At 49.3% G+C, this 15,636-nt stretch overlaps 2 protein-coding genes across 5 annotated transcripts in view; one reads left to right on the plus strand and one right to left on the minus strand.

The window, feature by feature from the left end:
• Positions 1–12,151, plus strand: part of POGZ (pogo transposable element derived with ZNF domain) — a 27,569-nt gene extending 15,418 nt beyond the window's left edge. For 2 of the 4 annotated variants that reach the window (XM_085209820.1, XM_010724009.4), the window contains exons 4-18: positions 393–501; positions 1,087–1,380; positions 2,214–2,420; positions 2,992–3,101; positions 3,442–3,776; positions 4,308–4,462; positions 4,696–4,796; positions 5,244–5,390; positions 6,242–6,376; positions 6,711–6,880; positions 7,449–7,589; positions 8,091–8,150; positions 8,444–8,556; positions 9,268–9,292; positions 9,410–12,151. In XM_085209820.1, coding sequence (XP_085065946.1) covers positions 393–501; positions 1,087–1,380; positions 2,214–2,420; positions 2,992–3,101; positions 3,442–3,776; positions 4,308–4,462; positions 4,696–4,796; positions 5,244–5,390; positions 6,242–6,376; positions 6,711–6,880; positions 7,449–7,589; positions 8,091–8,150; positions 8,444–8,556; positions 9,268–9,292; positions 9,410–10,982 — 3,675 coding nt within the window. In that variant the 3' untranslated portion in view covers positions 10,983–12,151. The remainder of the gene's footprint in view (positions 1–392; positions 502–1,086; positions 1,381–2,213; positions 2,421–2,991; positions 3,102–3,441; positions 3,777–4,307; positions 4,463–4,695; positions 4,797–5,243; positions 5,391–6,241; positions 6,377–6,710; positions 6,881–7,448; positions 7,590–8,090; positions 8,151–8,443; positions 8,557–9,267; positions 9,293–9,409) is intronic. The other 2 variants (XM_085209821.1, XM_085209822.1) reach the window with 2 other exon arrangements.
• Positions 12,152–12,965: 814 nt separating this feature from the next.
• On the minus strand, positions 12,966–15,531 carry PSMB4 (proteasome 20S subunit beta 4). Its single transcript, XM_010723998.4, has 7 exons — positions 15,360–15,531; positions 14,858–15,064; positions 14,279–14,425; positions 14,064–14,145; positions 13,851–13,967; positions 13,420–13,508; positions 12,966–13,086 (listed from the first exon to the last, which is right to left on the minus strand). The coding sequence occupies exons 1-7, from the start codon at positions 15,479–15,481 to the stop codon at positions 13,074–13,076; spliced, it is 777 nt and encodes a 258-aa protein (XP_010722300.1). The 5' UTR covers positions 15,482–15,531; the 3' UTR covers positions 12,966–13,073.
• Positions 15,532–15,636: the final 105 nt, after the last annotated feature.

Consider the following 15,636-nt stretch of genomic DNA (forward strand, 5'->3'; position numbering starts at 1 on the left):
CAAGTCAAATGATTCTGTGATTCAACAAAGCAGAGAATTTACCTATCTCAGGAAAAAACTACTGCTGCAAGTACAGCATTTCAAATTGTTTAAGAGCTGGGAGAAGACTTCAGTAGGTGCTTAGGGAAGGAGAAGTCAGAGTAGAGGCTGTAAATCAGTAGGAAGTGGCCCTGCTGTTGGGTAAGGTGCTGCCTGCAAACAGCATGGCCTTGATTCAGTTGATCCCATAGATGATAGCGCTGGGGGCTGCTCTTCAGATTGGTGGTTTTTTTTTTGTTTATTTCGTTTGTGGTTTTGATTATTTTTGTTTGGTTGTTTTTGTAGGGTAGAAACCTCAAATTGAATGTGCTTGGTGTGTTTTTGGTATGTCAGTGATTACTGTTTGAATGCAGGGATTTCCTGTGCGGAACGTGCGGCCTGTGCAAAACACCATGAATCAAGTGGGAATCGTTCTGAATGTACAGCAGGGTCAGACAGTCAGACCCATCACCCTCGTCCCAGGTAAGGACTGAAACAAATCCAAGCCATGCTTCTGTCATCTTTCTATACTGAGTACCAAGGACAAATACTACGTATTTGAAATATGCAGCTGAAATACAAACCTTGGAGCTCTAGAGAAGGGGATTTTCCAGTTCTGTAGTTGATGAAATGTGTGCATTAGTGGTTCCAATTCTGCCAGTTGTGTCCAGCTGAGAGTGGACCCTTTGGCAATAATAATAAACCACTTGGTAGATAGGGGTTTTCCAAGTGGAAGGAATGTCTGCCTTGTGGAACTCCATAACTTCTTTCAAAATCACACGCGGAGTCTTGAGAGATGTGGCGTGTGGGGACGTGGTTTAGTGGAGATGGGTTGGGGATGGACTTGTTGGTCTCGGAGGTCTTTTCCAGCCATAATGATTCTATGTTCTCTGATTCGTGTTCAATTTCAGGCTGTTTGGGAAAGAAAATTTAGGTGCTGAACTTGTAAAACTTTCACTGAAATGAGTGGGAATTTTGGGAGCTTGGCAGTGTTAGAAAACAGATCTCACTCTGGGCAAGGGACGGAATTCATTTATTTGACCTCCCTTTATTCGTTTCTGTTTGAAGCCCCAGGTACGCAGTTTGTCAAACCAGCAGTTGGCGTTCCTCAGGTGTTCTCCCAGGTGGCCCAGGTGAGACCAGGTACGACCATGCCGGTCCGACCCACCACCAACACTTTCACTACGGTCATTCCGGCCACGCTCACCATCAGGAGCACAGTGCCGCAGTCCCAGTCGCAACAGCAAAGTAAGTCCACTCCCAGCACCTCCACAACTCCTACTGCAACGCAGCCAACACCTCTGGGACAGTTAACTGTGCAGCAGCCAGGGCAGTCCAGTCAAGCTACTAACCCCAAATTAGGTAAGACTTGGAGAAGCAAGGGGACTCGTAACGCTGTCTGTAATTTGCTTTTCAAACATACGGCTTAGAGCTGAAACGCAGAAGTTGAGTCAGAGCTCCTGGGTTCTATTTTTGCTTTGGGCACTGACTCATGCTTCATCTCCTTACCAGCCTGGAAGACAACGAGCATCGTGTCGTAGTGCCCGGTTTGCTTTGGGAATCCCTTAGAATTCATGTTTTGTAGGATCTTCTGAGGCCATCAGTTACAAGTCCCCAAAAGTGAAAATTACTGTTTGTTAATCACTTGTGATTTTGAAAGATAATGAGCGGATAACGAACAGAAACTAGGCACAGGGCTTTTTTTTTTTATTAATGCTGAGTTCGTGAGTGATATGATCGCTCAAAAATAGCGGCAGACAACTTAAAAAACTATATATTTCTTCATGCAGCAAGTCATCGCTTTGTTTTTACCTTTAAGTGGCCTTAATTACCTGCTTTGGCAGGGGGGTTGGTCTCGATGATCTCTAGAGATCCCTTCCAACCCGTACAATTCTGTGATTCTGTGATTAATTACCTACAGCTACGTGTAGAAAAGAGATACAGGTGGTTTTTGTGACCATCAGTATCTTGTTTAGTCCACTGTAGGGAACGGCTCATGTCTTAGAGTGTGATCTGGAAGGGAAATTTACTTGCCCAGTCTTTCCCCTTTGCTTTGCTGGGCAGAATTGATGGCTGGTAGAAGATGAAAGGTAGAAGAGCAAGACACGAGGCATGCAAGTGGGGGCAGGCTTCACCCAGTGCATCAGCTCTTACCAATTCTTTCTAATGCTCCTCTGTTATCCTCCCTTTGACAGTGAGCATCGCGAGCTTTGTGACTGTAAAGAGACCCGGAGTGACTGGTGAGAACAGCAACGAGGTTGCCAAGCTGGTGAACACCCTGAACACTGTTCCCTCGTTGGGGCAGAGCCCGGGCCCGATGGTGGTGTCCAACAGCAGCCCTGTGCATGGCTCCCAGAGATCCAGTGTCTCGGAGTCATCATCATCATCGTCATCATTGAAAGGTGTGCTGATGAAACTACTGAGATCTCATCGTTTGCATGGGCACTTGAAAAGCTTTCCCATTAATTCCTAAATCTTTGTCATCTGTACGTTACTTTTTATCCAGTGGCTGTATTTTGTTTGTGGATACTGCTTGCATACATTATTTTGCACTCAAAATTATTGATGTGCATCTTGGAAACACACACCCCCATAGTACTCTGCTTGAGGAGGGGAAAGAATCAAATCCTGGCTTCTGTTCCATCACCTCCTTAAGGAGCCTCAGAGTCCTGTAGTTCTTTTAAGGGATGTTTTGTGTCATCTGTACTGAGTTTCTGTGTACAGCTAGGGGTGAAGGTGATGGAGAGGAACAGGGTTTTAAACTGAAGTATAGGGAACCAATGAAATGGCCGAAGAAGGAAAGATGAGTTGAGCCTTTTATTTTTAATTAGTGTAATGTTGAGATACTCTATATTAAAGATATGAGGGTGTGTTTCAGCATACAGATTGTGGGGAGTTTGCATCCTGGACCTGAGACATGTAATGACTTTCTTTTTGTTTTGTGTTGTGGTGTTTTTCTCCCTCCTGTTACAGTCAGTTCATCTCCAATTCCCACCTTTGATTTGCAAGATGGTGGCAGGAAGGTCTGCCCACGGTGCGATGCTCAGTTCCGAGTCACCGAAGCTTTAAGAGGACATATGTGTGTAAGTAACCACTCTGGGATGAACAGTTCTCCCTGGATCAGGGGTTGTGTGAAAGGGAAGAAAATAGCAAAGGAGACCCTTTGTAGAAGTCCATCCCTCAGGATGTCAGGACCTCAGTTGGATGTCCTGCTGGTGCCAGGATTGTTTTTCAATCCTACTGACAGTAAGCAGAGATCTGCATGTTAAATCTGCATTATTTTTTTCCTTCGGAGTTTCCTGAAGTGTACCTGCCTCCTTTTAGTCCTGCTTAGCCTTTGCCTGTTTGCCCTTAATAGCATCAGTAGTTCTTCCTGGACATTTCTGAATGTGTGGCTTTTATTTTCTTTTTTTTGTCTTTTAGTATTGCTGCCCTGAAATGGTCGAATTCCTCAAGAAAAGAAAATCTCTCGATTCTGAACCAAATATCCAATCTGCGAAGCCTCCATCTCCAGAAAAAACCACAGCTGTTGCTTCCCCACCCTCTTCTACTCCTATCCCTGCACTGTCCCCACCTGCTAAAGCTCCAGAGCCAAGTGAAGGCGTGGTTGACTCGTCCCAAAGTAAGCTCATCATGTTGGTGGATGACTTCTACTATGGCAGAGATGGTGGCAAAGTGAGCCAGCTGCTGAACTTCCCCAAGGTTCCGACTTCGTTCCGGTGTCCGCACTGCACCAAGAGGCTAAAGAACAACATACGGTAAGGGATGCAACGTGCCACAAGAAGGCTGCGGTGTTCTGGGTGCCTCAGATCTGCAGGAGTGAAAATGAGGTGGGAGCAGCGGTCTCCCAGGTGTCCCGTTGTGTGGGTGTGCTTAGAGCTGAAGGAGAAAAGTGAGGCCATTTGTCTGTCATCACACATTGGGTCAGGGAAAGATAGAATGGATAAGAAGAACGGAAAACTGGAGGAGAAGAATGGAAGAGAAGAATAGCGGCTGGGGTCAGAAGTGCTCCAAAGCGCTGTACTACATCTCCTCTGTAACTTCTGGAGTTACAGAACAGGGGGTTGCTGGATAGGGGATTTTGTGTGCTGGTGTTGGGAAGAGCGAGAAGGGACCACCTCAGTGCTCTTTTGAGTCAAAGTTACTTTGGTTTTATCATTCAATCTTTTGGGCCCTTAAAAGTAATGATAAAATGGGTTAAAAAAACTCCTGGTGTAGCATTCCTAGTGCTGCCAGGACTACAGGTGCAAAATGTGTGGATTTCTGCTCACACCCTTTCTGTTCATAAGATTTATGAACCACATGAAGCACCACGTGGAACTGGACCAGCAGAACGGAGAGGTGGACGTGCACACCATCTGCCAGCACTGCTACAGGCAGTTCTCCACTCCGTTTCAGCTCCAGTGCCACTTAGAGAACGTCCACAGTCCCTATGAGTCAACAAGTAAGCTGGTTTTGCTGCTGTAGTTCTGGGTTTGAGAGGGTTTTTGTCTTAGGTTAATAGCCAACCTGTTAAGATTAGTACCTTAATAAAAAAAAAAAAAAAAGAGTAGCAATAATTTTTTTAAGGAACTCTTGTTCAGAGGAACTTGGTGTAACATGGTGGTGTGTTTTACCTTGTTGTCTTTGTTGACCTCCAGCTGTTAGCTGCTTTTTCTTTTCTTTTTTCTTTTGCAGCAAAGTGCAAGATTTGTGAATGGGCGTTTGAGAGCGAACCAATGTTCCTGCAGCACATGAAAGACACGCACAAGCCGGGGGAAATGCCCTATGTTTGCCAGGTACTAAAAGCCATCGTGCCATAAAGAGGAGGGGTCATTCTGGTGGAGATGGGGTTATGTGACACCTTTTGTTGTTGGGAGGTTTGTGCTGGATTCTGAATGTAACATCTCCACCCAGGGGCCCAATGCTGTCCCTCCAAAAAGAAAGACCCTGAAAAAACGATTTTTAATATATTCCAGCTGTGTTGCATTGACTGTCTCTTCCTTTTTCTCGTGGATCTGGAGTTTGAAATTGTGACTCCTTTCTTTTGTGAGAGGTTTCAGTCTGTTTCCCCAAGCTGCTCTGACTGCTCTGCCCAGTTCAGTGCCTCGCTAACGGAATGAGCAAGTTCTTTAGAACCTGGTTCCAAAACCCCACTGATTGTCTTTGGGGGATCTGCATGGTGCAGTGGTGGAGGTGAGCTGGATTCTGAGGTTATTTCAGCACTGTTTCTGCTCACCCTGTAGGTGTGTCAGTACCGCTCGTCGCTGTACTCGGAGGTGGACAGCCACTTCCGAATGATCCACGAGGACACGCGGCACCTGCTCTGCCCCTACTGCCTGAAGGTCTTCAAGAACGGCAACGCCTTCCAGCAGCACTTCATGAGGCACCAGGTACTGTGTCTGTCCTTGTCTGTCTGCAGAGATCCATAACGAGCGTGCGAGGAGGTGTTGGGTTGGGGGTTTAAGTAAAAGAGGAGAGGAGAGAGGAGGAAAGAGGAGAGGAAAGGAGAAAAGAGAAGAGAGGAGAGAGAACCTGTTTGAAAGAGGGGTTTTGGTAGAAGCTGTATTCACTCTGTAACAAATGCAATTTGCACGCTGTCATTCCGGATGTTTCACAAGGGTTGTGCTGCAGAGGAGAGGCACTGCTTCTTTAGGAGCAGCACAGATTGTTGCTACAGAGCAGAAAGAAATATGTTTTTGCTGGGCTGTGCGTGTGCTTCGTGTGGTGGTTAACCAACAGCTCTGTGTTCATTGGGGGTTTAACTTTTTTTTTTTCCTTCAGGTAATAAATAAATAATGCTGTACACATGCAAATGCAAATCAGCCTGGTAGCTGAGCATTCTGTTTCCATGTATTGACAACATATTTGATGTGGGTGTAGCTGGAGCGTGCTTGCAGAATACAGAAGTGTGGCCTACTTACCAAGTGCCTGCATTTATTTGCCCCAAAGCCCTCCATTGGTTTCTGGAAGAGGCAAAGGCAAGGCAAGCTTGGAAGGAATGTTTCCCCCTAAGTCAAGTACTGCTTTTTTAATTAAAAAATATGCAAAAATAGTGAGATGGGGTCAATGGGAAGGGAATGCTGTGCCAGTAGCCCTTTCAGGCTCTAAAAAATTGGGACTAGCTTTGGTTACAGGAGGGAGTAGTGCTACTTTTCTCCTTTTTTTAAAAATCAAAACAACCTGCTGTGCTGTGGGTCCTGTTTCTCTGACACGGAATGTGTTTTGTTTGCATTTGCTTTAGAAGAAGAGTGTTTATCATTGCAACAAGTGCAGACTCCAATTCCTGTTTGCCAAGGATAAAATTGAACACAAGCTGCAGCATCACAAAACGTTCCGAAAGCCCAAACAGTTGGAAGGATTGAAGCCTGGAACCAAGGTAAGAAACCCCAGTGTCGATCCTGGTTCCCTGGGAGACGTCCGTAGTATTTTTATGGGTGTGGGCAGAAGAGATGTTTTTTCCTCATCTGCATCCAGTACGTTTGCTGGCCCAGCCAAGGCATCTACAATTGGAGGTGCCTGAACTTGTTGACTGGATGCCTTCTGTTCGGTGCAAACAGAGACTCAAGCCTTGTGTCCTGCTCTGGGTGGAACAAGTTGTGTTGTAGAGCCCCTGTTGATACCCTTAAGAGCCCCAAACTACTCTAAGAGGAGTCTGAACTGGGATAGCTCGCTTCTGCCCTTGTGTTGTAAGAGTGCTCTGTTCTGTGCAGGTGACAATCAGAGCATCCCGAGGTCAGCCCCGGACGGTGCCGATCTCTTCGAACGACATGGGGCAGAGTGCTGGGCAGGACACTGCACCGCTCTCCTCTGCTGACCCTCAGCCCATCTTCCTGTATCCGCCCGTCCAGAGGAGCGTCCAGAAGAGAGCCGTCAAAAAAATGTCAGACTCGTTGCTCAATTTCAAATTACAAAGATTTTCAGGGCAGTGTAGTGGCTCTTGTTATGCTGCAGCGATGGCTGGTCTGTGTCTCACTGGTTGCCAAGGAAATGTTTTGCCAGGAGAATCTAGCTTCCCACAAAATAACATTAAAACATGGTATGAAAGCTCTTCAGATGAAACTGAAATGCGGAATTCCCTGTGGCAGGGGGTTGCACATGGCAGGGGGTTGTTGGAACTGATGATCTTTGAGGGCTCCTCCAATCTAAGCCATTCTGTGATGATTAATTAGGTGGGCAATTTGACAGAAACAATGAGATTCCATCACCATAAGGGCTTTCTGCCCACCCTGTGCCATGCCGCTTTGTCTTCATTTGTTTTCATTTATTAACCACTCCATTATGATGTGGGAGGCATTGAACCTGGCACTGAAGCACCCTGAGAAGCTTTGGTGCAGGATGAGACCAGTTTAACTTCAGGAAGCTGATGTGTGTCCTTAAGTGCGTGTCCTGATGGTGGTTGTAGCTGCAGATGCCTTTCTCCACTGATGGCCACATCCCTCTCTTCTCAGGAGCGTCCTGGGCAGGCAGACCTGCCTGGAGTGTAGCTTTGAGATCCCCGACTTCCCGAACCACTTCCCCACCTACGTCCACTGCTCGCTGTGCCGCTACAGCACGTGCTGCTCCCGAGCCTACGCCAACCACATGATCAAGTAGGTGTGATGGCACAGAAACCCCTCCTGGCTGAGTGTTGTGGCATCCCACAAAAGGGGTTCCACGAAATTCCACTCCAGTGCCTGGTCTGTAAGGTGTGCGTTCTCTGTCTGCACAGATGTGGGCGATGGCTTTGGGATAAGATGGGAAAATTGAGTGTCAGAGCTGAAGGATGCATTCCCCACGCAGTGCTGTGGCTAACAGCATGCGTACCGCAAGCTCATTGTTCCATGCTTCTAGGATTTCTTGCTGAAGTCTCATATTCACATTAAAAATACCATTAAAAAGTAAATGAAAAGAAGTTTTGCCATGGTTTTATAAGCCTGTACAGGACCTTTGTTGGACCCCAGACCCGGATTTTTGTTTCTTTAAATACAAGACAAAATAGGATGATTGAAGCCAGGGCTGGGGCTGTCTTTGTAAACATATTTCGTATGGCTTTATAACCCTTCAGATATCTGGAACAATTCTGACATTTCATTAACCCTTTTGTCACACAGCAACCACGTTCCCCGGAAGAGTCCCAAATACTTGGCTTTGTTCAAGAACTACACTGCCTGGTAAGGGAAGACTTGTCATCTCACTTTAATCACCCAGGGATCTGGTGTGCATTCATTTCCAATCTGTTGTGTTCTTTACTTTCACATCTGCTTCTTAAGAAGCACTGCTTAATATTTGCAATGCAGCAACATAGATCAAATGAAGGCTAGCACTGCTGCCTTCCAGAGGGATGTCAGTGCCTTAGGGAGGGGACACTGCAGCGCTCAAGGGTGATGTTTTTTCCCTGATGTGGGCATGCACCTCTTCTAATAGCTAACGCTGATACAGAGCTCACTTTCTTCTTGTTGTACAGTGGTGTGAAGCTGTGCTGCTCCTCCTGCCTCTTTGCGTCGTCGGAGGGTGATGTGATGGCCAAGCATTTGGTCTTCAACCCATCACACGAGTTCAGCAACATTATTTTCCGAGGTAGGAGTTTGAAAAAGGAGCAGAAAAGATGAAATAATTAATGAAAGACATAAATCTGTGATTTCCTGGAGCCCAGCTCAAACACCGCCGTTTGTCCGAGCACTCACTGACTGCCCAGAAACAGTAAAATGCAGCTTGGGGATCTTCTGTAGTTGCTGAATGTGTCACAATTGTTATGGAGATGAGAGCTAAGCCTCCAGTGAGGCTGTCAGCCTGAGCTCAGCTGTGCATCTTAGATCTCAGGAGATATTCCCAGGAAGGAACAATGCAGAGGGCTTCAGCGAGCTGCTCTGTTCCTCTGAGACATCATTGTACCTTTGTGACACCAAGAGGCCTGCAGCAGCTGCTGATGTTGGGCTTTGAATGGGGCTCAGAGCTGCTGTTCCAACCATTTGTTGCCATTAGTGCAATTTGCAAAACTGAAGGTCATTGCCTGCAGCGATCTGGCCGAAGTTGAGCTTTCCTAACCAAATTCCTGGTGTTATTTCTGATGGATTTGGGTTTTGGTGGGGTTTTGGTGCTGCTGCCGGGCAGTTCTCATTGGTTTGGATGTGGGTGCAAGACCTCTTGGGGAAGGGAGAGGGTTGAATGAGCATCTGGTTCTTGCAGCAGATGGGGATGCCTGAGCCTTATCTCTGTGAGAGCACTGTGTGTTTGCACCGACTTCTTGCTTGTTTGCAAAGCCACAACCGTCTTTGTCTTTTTCTGCAGGGCCTACTTGGATATCACATTCCAGGTAAACTCTTTGTGAACTCTCCTGTCATCTGTTGCAGTCTGGAGGTTGGTTGCTTGTTTTCCCCCTGCGATTTCATTTCCTTGGTTTTAAGAAGGCACTGTGTTCTCTCCCTTCAAGGCACATCCAGCCCCAGGACAGAAGCGTGAAGAACACGTGCCCTGCCTATTCCCCCAGTAAAGCTGCTACTGTGAAAACTAAGTCTGTGTTACCCACGAAGGATGACCTGGAGCCTGAAGTGGCACTGGCAGCCCACACCCGGCCCCTGCTTTGCCAGGAGGAAGAGTGCTTAAAAATCGATGCTCAGGAAGACGAGCAGCCAATGAAGGAGACCGAAACTGCAAGCAAAAAGGAGCAGCTGTCGGTGAAGAAGCTGCGAGTGGTTCTGTTTGCGCTGTGCTGCAGCACCGAGCAGGCGGCCGAGCACTTCCGGAACCCGCAGCGGCGCATCAAGCGTTGGCTCCGGAGGTTCCAGGCTTTCCAAGAGGAGAACTTGGCGTCGCTGTCGGAGGGCAAATACCTGAGCTTGGAGGCCGAGGAGAAACTGGCGGAGTGGGTGCTCACCCAGCGGGAGCAGCAGCTCCCCGTCAACGAGGAGACGCTCTTCCAGAAGGCCACGAAGCTCGGCCGCTCCCTGGAGGGCGGCTTCAAGATCTCCTACGAGTGGGCCGTGCGGTTCATGCTGCGGCACAACCTCAGCATGCACGCGCGGAGGGCGGTGGCCCACCCACTCCCCAAAGAGGTGGAGGACAACGCTGGCTGCTTCATCGAGTTTGTGCAGCGGCAGATCCACACGCAGGACCTGCCCCTCTCCATGATCGCGGCCATCGACGAGATCTCCCTCTTCCTCGACGTGGAGGTGCTGAGCAGCGACGACAAGAAGGAGAATGCTCTGCAGACGGTGGGGACTGGCGAGCCCTGGTGCGACGTGGTCCTCACCATCCTTGCCGACGGGAGCGTTCTCCCCACGTTGGTCTTCTACAGAGGTCACGTCCAGCAGCCCGCCAACGTGCCTGAATCCATCATACTGGAAGCGAAGGAGAACGGCTACAGCGACGACGAAATCATGGAGCTGTGGGCATCGCGAGTGTGGCAGAAGCACACCGAGTGCCAGAACAGCAAGGGCATGCTGGTGCTGGATTGCCACCGAACGCACCTCTCGGAGGAGGTACTGTCCCTGCTGAGCACTTCCAGCACTCTCCCGGCTGTCGTACCCGCTGGCTGCAGCTCCAAAATCCAACCCCTGGATGTTTGTATAAAAAGGACTGTGAAAAATTTCTTGCATAAAAAGTGGAAAGAGCAAGCCAAGGAGATGGCGGACTCCACGTGCGATTCGGACATCCTTCTCCAGCTGGTTTTGTGTTGGCTGGCGGAGGTGCTGGAGGTCATCAGTGACTCTCCCGAACTCGTGCAGCAGTCCTTCCTGGTGGCCAGCGTGCTGCCGGGGCCGGACGGCACGGCCAACTCAGCCACACGCAACGCCGACATGCAGGAGGAGCTGATCGCAGCGCTGGAGGAGCAGCTGAAGTTGGGTGAGGAGCAGCAGCCGCAGGAGGCGGCGGAGGGCGAGGATCAGCCCCAGAGCGAGGAGTGCGCCGACCCCGAGATCCTCCATCAGCTCTTCGAGGGGGAGAGCGAGACTGAATCGTTTTACGGCTTCGAAGACGCCGATTTGGATCTGATGGAAATCTGAGCACTGATCTGCGAGTTGGTGATCTGGAAAGGGTTGTTTTTTCAATAAATGTTGGATGAGACCATTACACTTCCCTGTGGATTTGTGGGTTTAGGAAATTTGTAGGCGATCACTCAGATAAATAGCCATTTATGCTGTTCATTTATAAGTTTTGTGCTTTTTTAAAGAAAAATCACTGTGTTGGTATTTTCTGAAAATATATTGTGGGTGAATATTTTTGCGTTTTCTTTACCTCACTGTATCATAGTTTTCTGTTTTTATTGTGCAGAAATGTTTTGAATTATACATTGTCAATGTGACCATTTCTAAAGAAAGGAGAACAGATGTAGCTGACGAACCAGTATATAAACCTTTTGGATGTCTTAACACAGGTTGTTTTTTTTTTTTTTTTAACACTTGACCCAGAGCTTTAGGTTTCTGTGCTGAATTTAGGTATGAACGATTGCTTTAGCGTGTGAACCTTCTACAATTGGCCCTTACGAGTTGGGTTTGGTTTGCTTTTTTTTTTTTTTTTTTTTTTTAGTTTTATTTTCTTTTGAAGAGTAATTCCTTGGCTTGTGAGCTGGGACACGGGATCCAAACACAAGCGGAAGCATTTTGCCTGCTCAGTGCCAGCGATGGTTCTTGGAGCCCCAGCGCTGCCGCGCGGTTGGGTCAGGTCCTCCATGGGAGCCCACCGCGCTCCAAAGAGTCCCCGAGAGAGAGTGCAGATGGAAGAGGGAAGTCGAGGCTGCCCTGGTCTTCCCCTATAGATGGGAGTTAAATGTATGGACCATTAAGCGTTGATTAATGACGAGTAGTTGATAAACGTGCTTTAAGCAGTGGCATCAGACACTACGTTCCTTAGAATTAGAAATCTGATTTAACGAAACAAACTGTGACATGCACAAAAAAAAGACGTTTGTTTTTATTTTTCACTGCCAGCTTAAATTTTTCTACAATTTGCATGTTTGAGGGTTTTTTAATTGTATGTATTACGGTATAAGCGGAAGCATTTTGACATACAGAATTCAGAAGCACCTGCACCTTTCTGTTTCCATAGAGGTTTTGTGAACCTGCCCTATGACCTAAGGAAAGCAGGAGGCAGCATGTGCAGACCTGTAAATGGTTCATCTTTAAAATGTACATACGTGGAACATTTAATAAAACCAGGGAAATGGATTTATAAACACGCGTTTTTATTATGGAGAGCTGCCCAGCTGTTGGGATATCACAGTGCCTCACGAAGACATGGGAGCAGAGCACAGAGCTCCGCTCCGGGTGGATTCCCCTGCCCTTAGGGACACGGCCTTGCTCAAAGTGGGACGGCAGTTGAAGTGTGTACATGGCAGTAACGCTTGAGGCAGGATTCTGCCATTGGAGCTGCTTATACTCAGTGGTAGTAATGCCACTCTTAACGTTCATAAAATGATACCAGGGCTGAGAAATTCCCAGTTCCAGAGGAATATGGCACGAGCTGCACTAAGTGGGTTACTGGAACAGCCCACTGCCATAGCAACTCGTGCTCCCGTAGATTTTTCTTTAACTAGGGCAAATGGTGAAGCAGCTGTGCATTTCACTTAAGATTCAGCACATGGGAAGTGAACAGGCATCAGTTAGGACCAGAACCGACTCAGGTCCCACAGGTGAGTCCTTCAGCTGCCATCAGCGCCACCTGGCAACGCAGAAACTTCTACTACAACACAGAAGGGGAAGAAGCTTTGTCACCTTTGGCAGAAATGAGCTCACAGTGTTAAATGGAGGCGGTGAAAGAGCACTTTGACCCAAGATGGTCTGATAAAAGCATTGCCAAGGGGAGGAGGACTATAATTGTCTTTAGTGGAGCACAACGCCTACCAGAAAACGTTCAGCAAACAACAAAAGGACATTTTTGCTGCCCTTCTCCAGGAATAAAGGACTCAGCTCTCAGACATCTTCCTGCAGCACAGGTGTGTTTTGAGGAGTCAGAACCTTCAATTCTGGACACAGCACAAACGCAGAGGATCATCTTAACAGGTTTATTTCATCTCCAAAAGAAATGGGAACTTCAAAAGGAGTTTTCTGATGTACATCACCCAGAAGTACAGACGCAACAAAGCAGTTCTGCAGAGATCACTCGAAGCCACTGCAAGAAGAGTTTATAGGGTCAGGGTGTGACACAATGGGGATGCGGCCCACGCGTGCACCACCACAATCAGAGCAGAGCTTTGTACTGAAGAGGAGCAAAGGAGCAAAATCTCAGGAGGTCCATCACTGAGAAGCTCTCTGCTGCCCAGAGCCATTCCCTGGCCAAGACAGGATGTGGCTGCAGCAGGGAATCATGAGACCTCAACTGGAGTGTAAGGCAGAGATGCTGACCTGCAGTGGGCGCCTATCACCCACCCACACCTACACCACTTTGTGCCCTTGCTTTTTGCCAGACCGACAGCACGCAGAGCTTGTGTCACCGGCCCATTACCTGACGAGGTGTGCGATATCCCAGTTGGCCTCCAGGGTCAGTGGTCCCTCCACCTCCACTCCCTTCTCTGTTACAGTGGCGACTTCATACTGAAGAGAAGAAACAGTAGAAGCTTTCAGTAAAGCCCGACCTCCAGACTTGGATTTATGATGGGCCCTACGAAAGCTCTCATTATTTATTGCCAATAATGATCATTGAGTCCAACTCAGTGTTACGGGTCCATCCAACTTGGGACATCTGATGATTTATGATTCATTTGCTTTAATGTGGCTCTGCATTCAGTAATGTCTGTCTTTTTCCTGAGTGGACAAGTGGAGTTGGCTCACTGTGGTAAGAACGTTCCCAAAGCTACAGGACTTCAGCTCTAGGTGTCACTGTGGAGGAAATGGGAGATCAAGCACAAAGCTCTGCAGCCAATGTGCAGCACTCACTCTGTTGAAGGACCGAGCGTCTCTGTAGTACAAAATCTTCATGCAGCGCTCAATCAAGTCGCGGGCTTCCTCCTTGGTCAGGCTGGGCTTCTTCTCCAAGGTTTCTCTCATCAGAGGCTGAAAAAAATGTCATCAAACCCAACAGCTCAACAGTCACCCAGCAGCTAGGTTGCTGCCTTAATGTGCCCCACGTTCCCACTTGTGAGCACTAACCTGAGCCAGGTACGCGCCGTAGCCTGTAGCGAGCGTTGGGGCTTCGTAGGCCACGCCGAGCATGTCCACGTAACCAAGGAAGCTGAAGGACAGAGCTGTGAGCATCACTGCTGCATGCACTGTGCACCCAGGGCACAACTCCTAGCCAGGGGAACCCCTAAGGATGTTCCCATCCAACAGAACTGGGCTGGTGGGGTCACCCCCAATGTCCTCACCTCTCACCGTTGTAGAACCCTCCAATAACAACAGTGTTCCACAGTGGGTTGATCTTGGACCTCCGGTTGTACATGACTCTGGTCAGCCAGGAATGAATGGCTTTGGGGCTGTAACTGTGGCCATCTCCCAGCAGTTCCTCATCAATGCTAAAGCAGGGAGAAAAAAAAATCGCTCAACTCAGAGGAGCCGGGAGCCAGCAGGCCAGCACCCAGCCTACCTCCGGCTGTACTGTGAGCAGGACAAGGGATCACAAAATAGAATAATAGAATCATTAAGTTCGGAAAAGACTCCTAAGATCATCAGGTGCAGCCCCAACCCATCACCACTCAGAATCATTATGGGCTGGAGAAGATCTTCGATATCACCAAATCCAAACCATTAAGACATCTGTAACCACTAAACCACATCCACCCTTCTCTTGAAAACCTCACATCAACTCCCTGTGGGCTGCCTGGAAACGCAAACTGACACCAAGAGAAGCGGCCAAAGGCCAGCAGTGAACGAAGGACACGGAGCTGGAGGGTCCCAGCGAGTCCCTTCAAACTCGAGATGCGGTGCCTGGACGCAGCAGGACTTACACCATCTGGTTGATGACCTGTGTCAGGTACTGGAAGTCGGCGTAGTCGCCGGAGGCGCCCAGCACGGTGCTGTCGTTGACCCTCAGCAGCCGGGAGATGCTGCGGAAGCGCGCGAGGGACCCGTAGGAGCCCATCATGTCCGCCGCGATCACCACGCCGCCCTCAAACTTGACGCCCAGCACCGACGCGCCCGTCACCATGGGGCTCCTGCGGACCCACACGTCAGTGCCGCCCCGACCACCCCCCCTCCAGCCCCAGGGCCGCCTTCCCTTCCCTTCCCTTCCCTTCCCTTCCCTTCCCTTCCCTTCCCTTCCCTTCCCTTCCCTTCCCTTCCCTTCCCTTCCCTTCCCTTCCCTTCCCTTCCCTTCCTCCCGGTGCCCCCCGCCCCCCATCCCCGTGTCCCGCAGCCCCCCGTGCTCCCATCGCCATCGCTGCCCGCACGCCCCGCCCCCCACAGCCCCGCTGCCATCCCACGCCCATCTCTGCGCCCCTCCCCGCTCACAGGGTGCCGCTGTAGGGCCGCAGCCCGGCCCCGATCCCGATCCCCCCGGGGCTGTACGCTGCCCCCGGGGAGGGACCCCCGGCCCAGAACGGCGGCGGTAAGCGCGCTCCCCCGACCTCCATCTTAGTCACCGTGCGGCCGCGCTGCGCACGCGCGCCGGAAGTAAGGCCTCCGCCGGCCACCGTAGTGCTAGAGACGGGGTGGAGCCATCTTGAGGGCGGTGCGGGACGGGGAGCGTGGAGAGCGCCATGTTGGGAGTGGCGGAAGTAAGACAGGG

This window comes from Meleagris gallopavo, chromosome 27 (genome assembly GCF_905368555.1).
Source record: "Meleagris gallopavo chromosome 27, MGAL_WU_HG_1.1, whole genome shotgun sequence".
In the NCBI taxonomy this organism is placed as follows: Eukaryota; Metazoa; Chordata; class Aves; order Galliformes; family Phasianidae; genus Meleagris; species Meleagris gallopavo.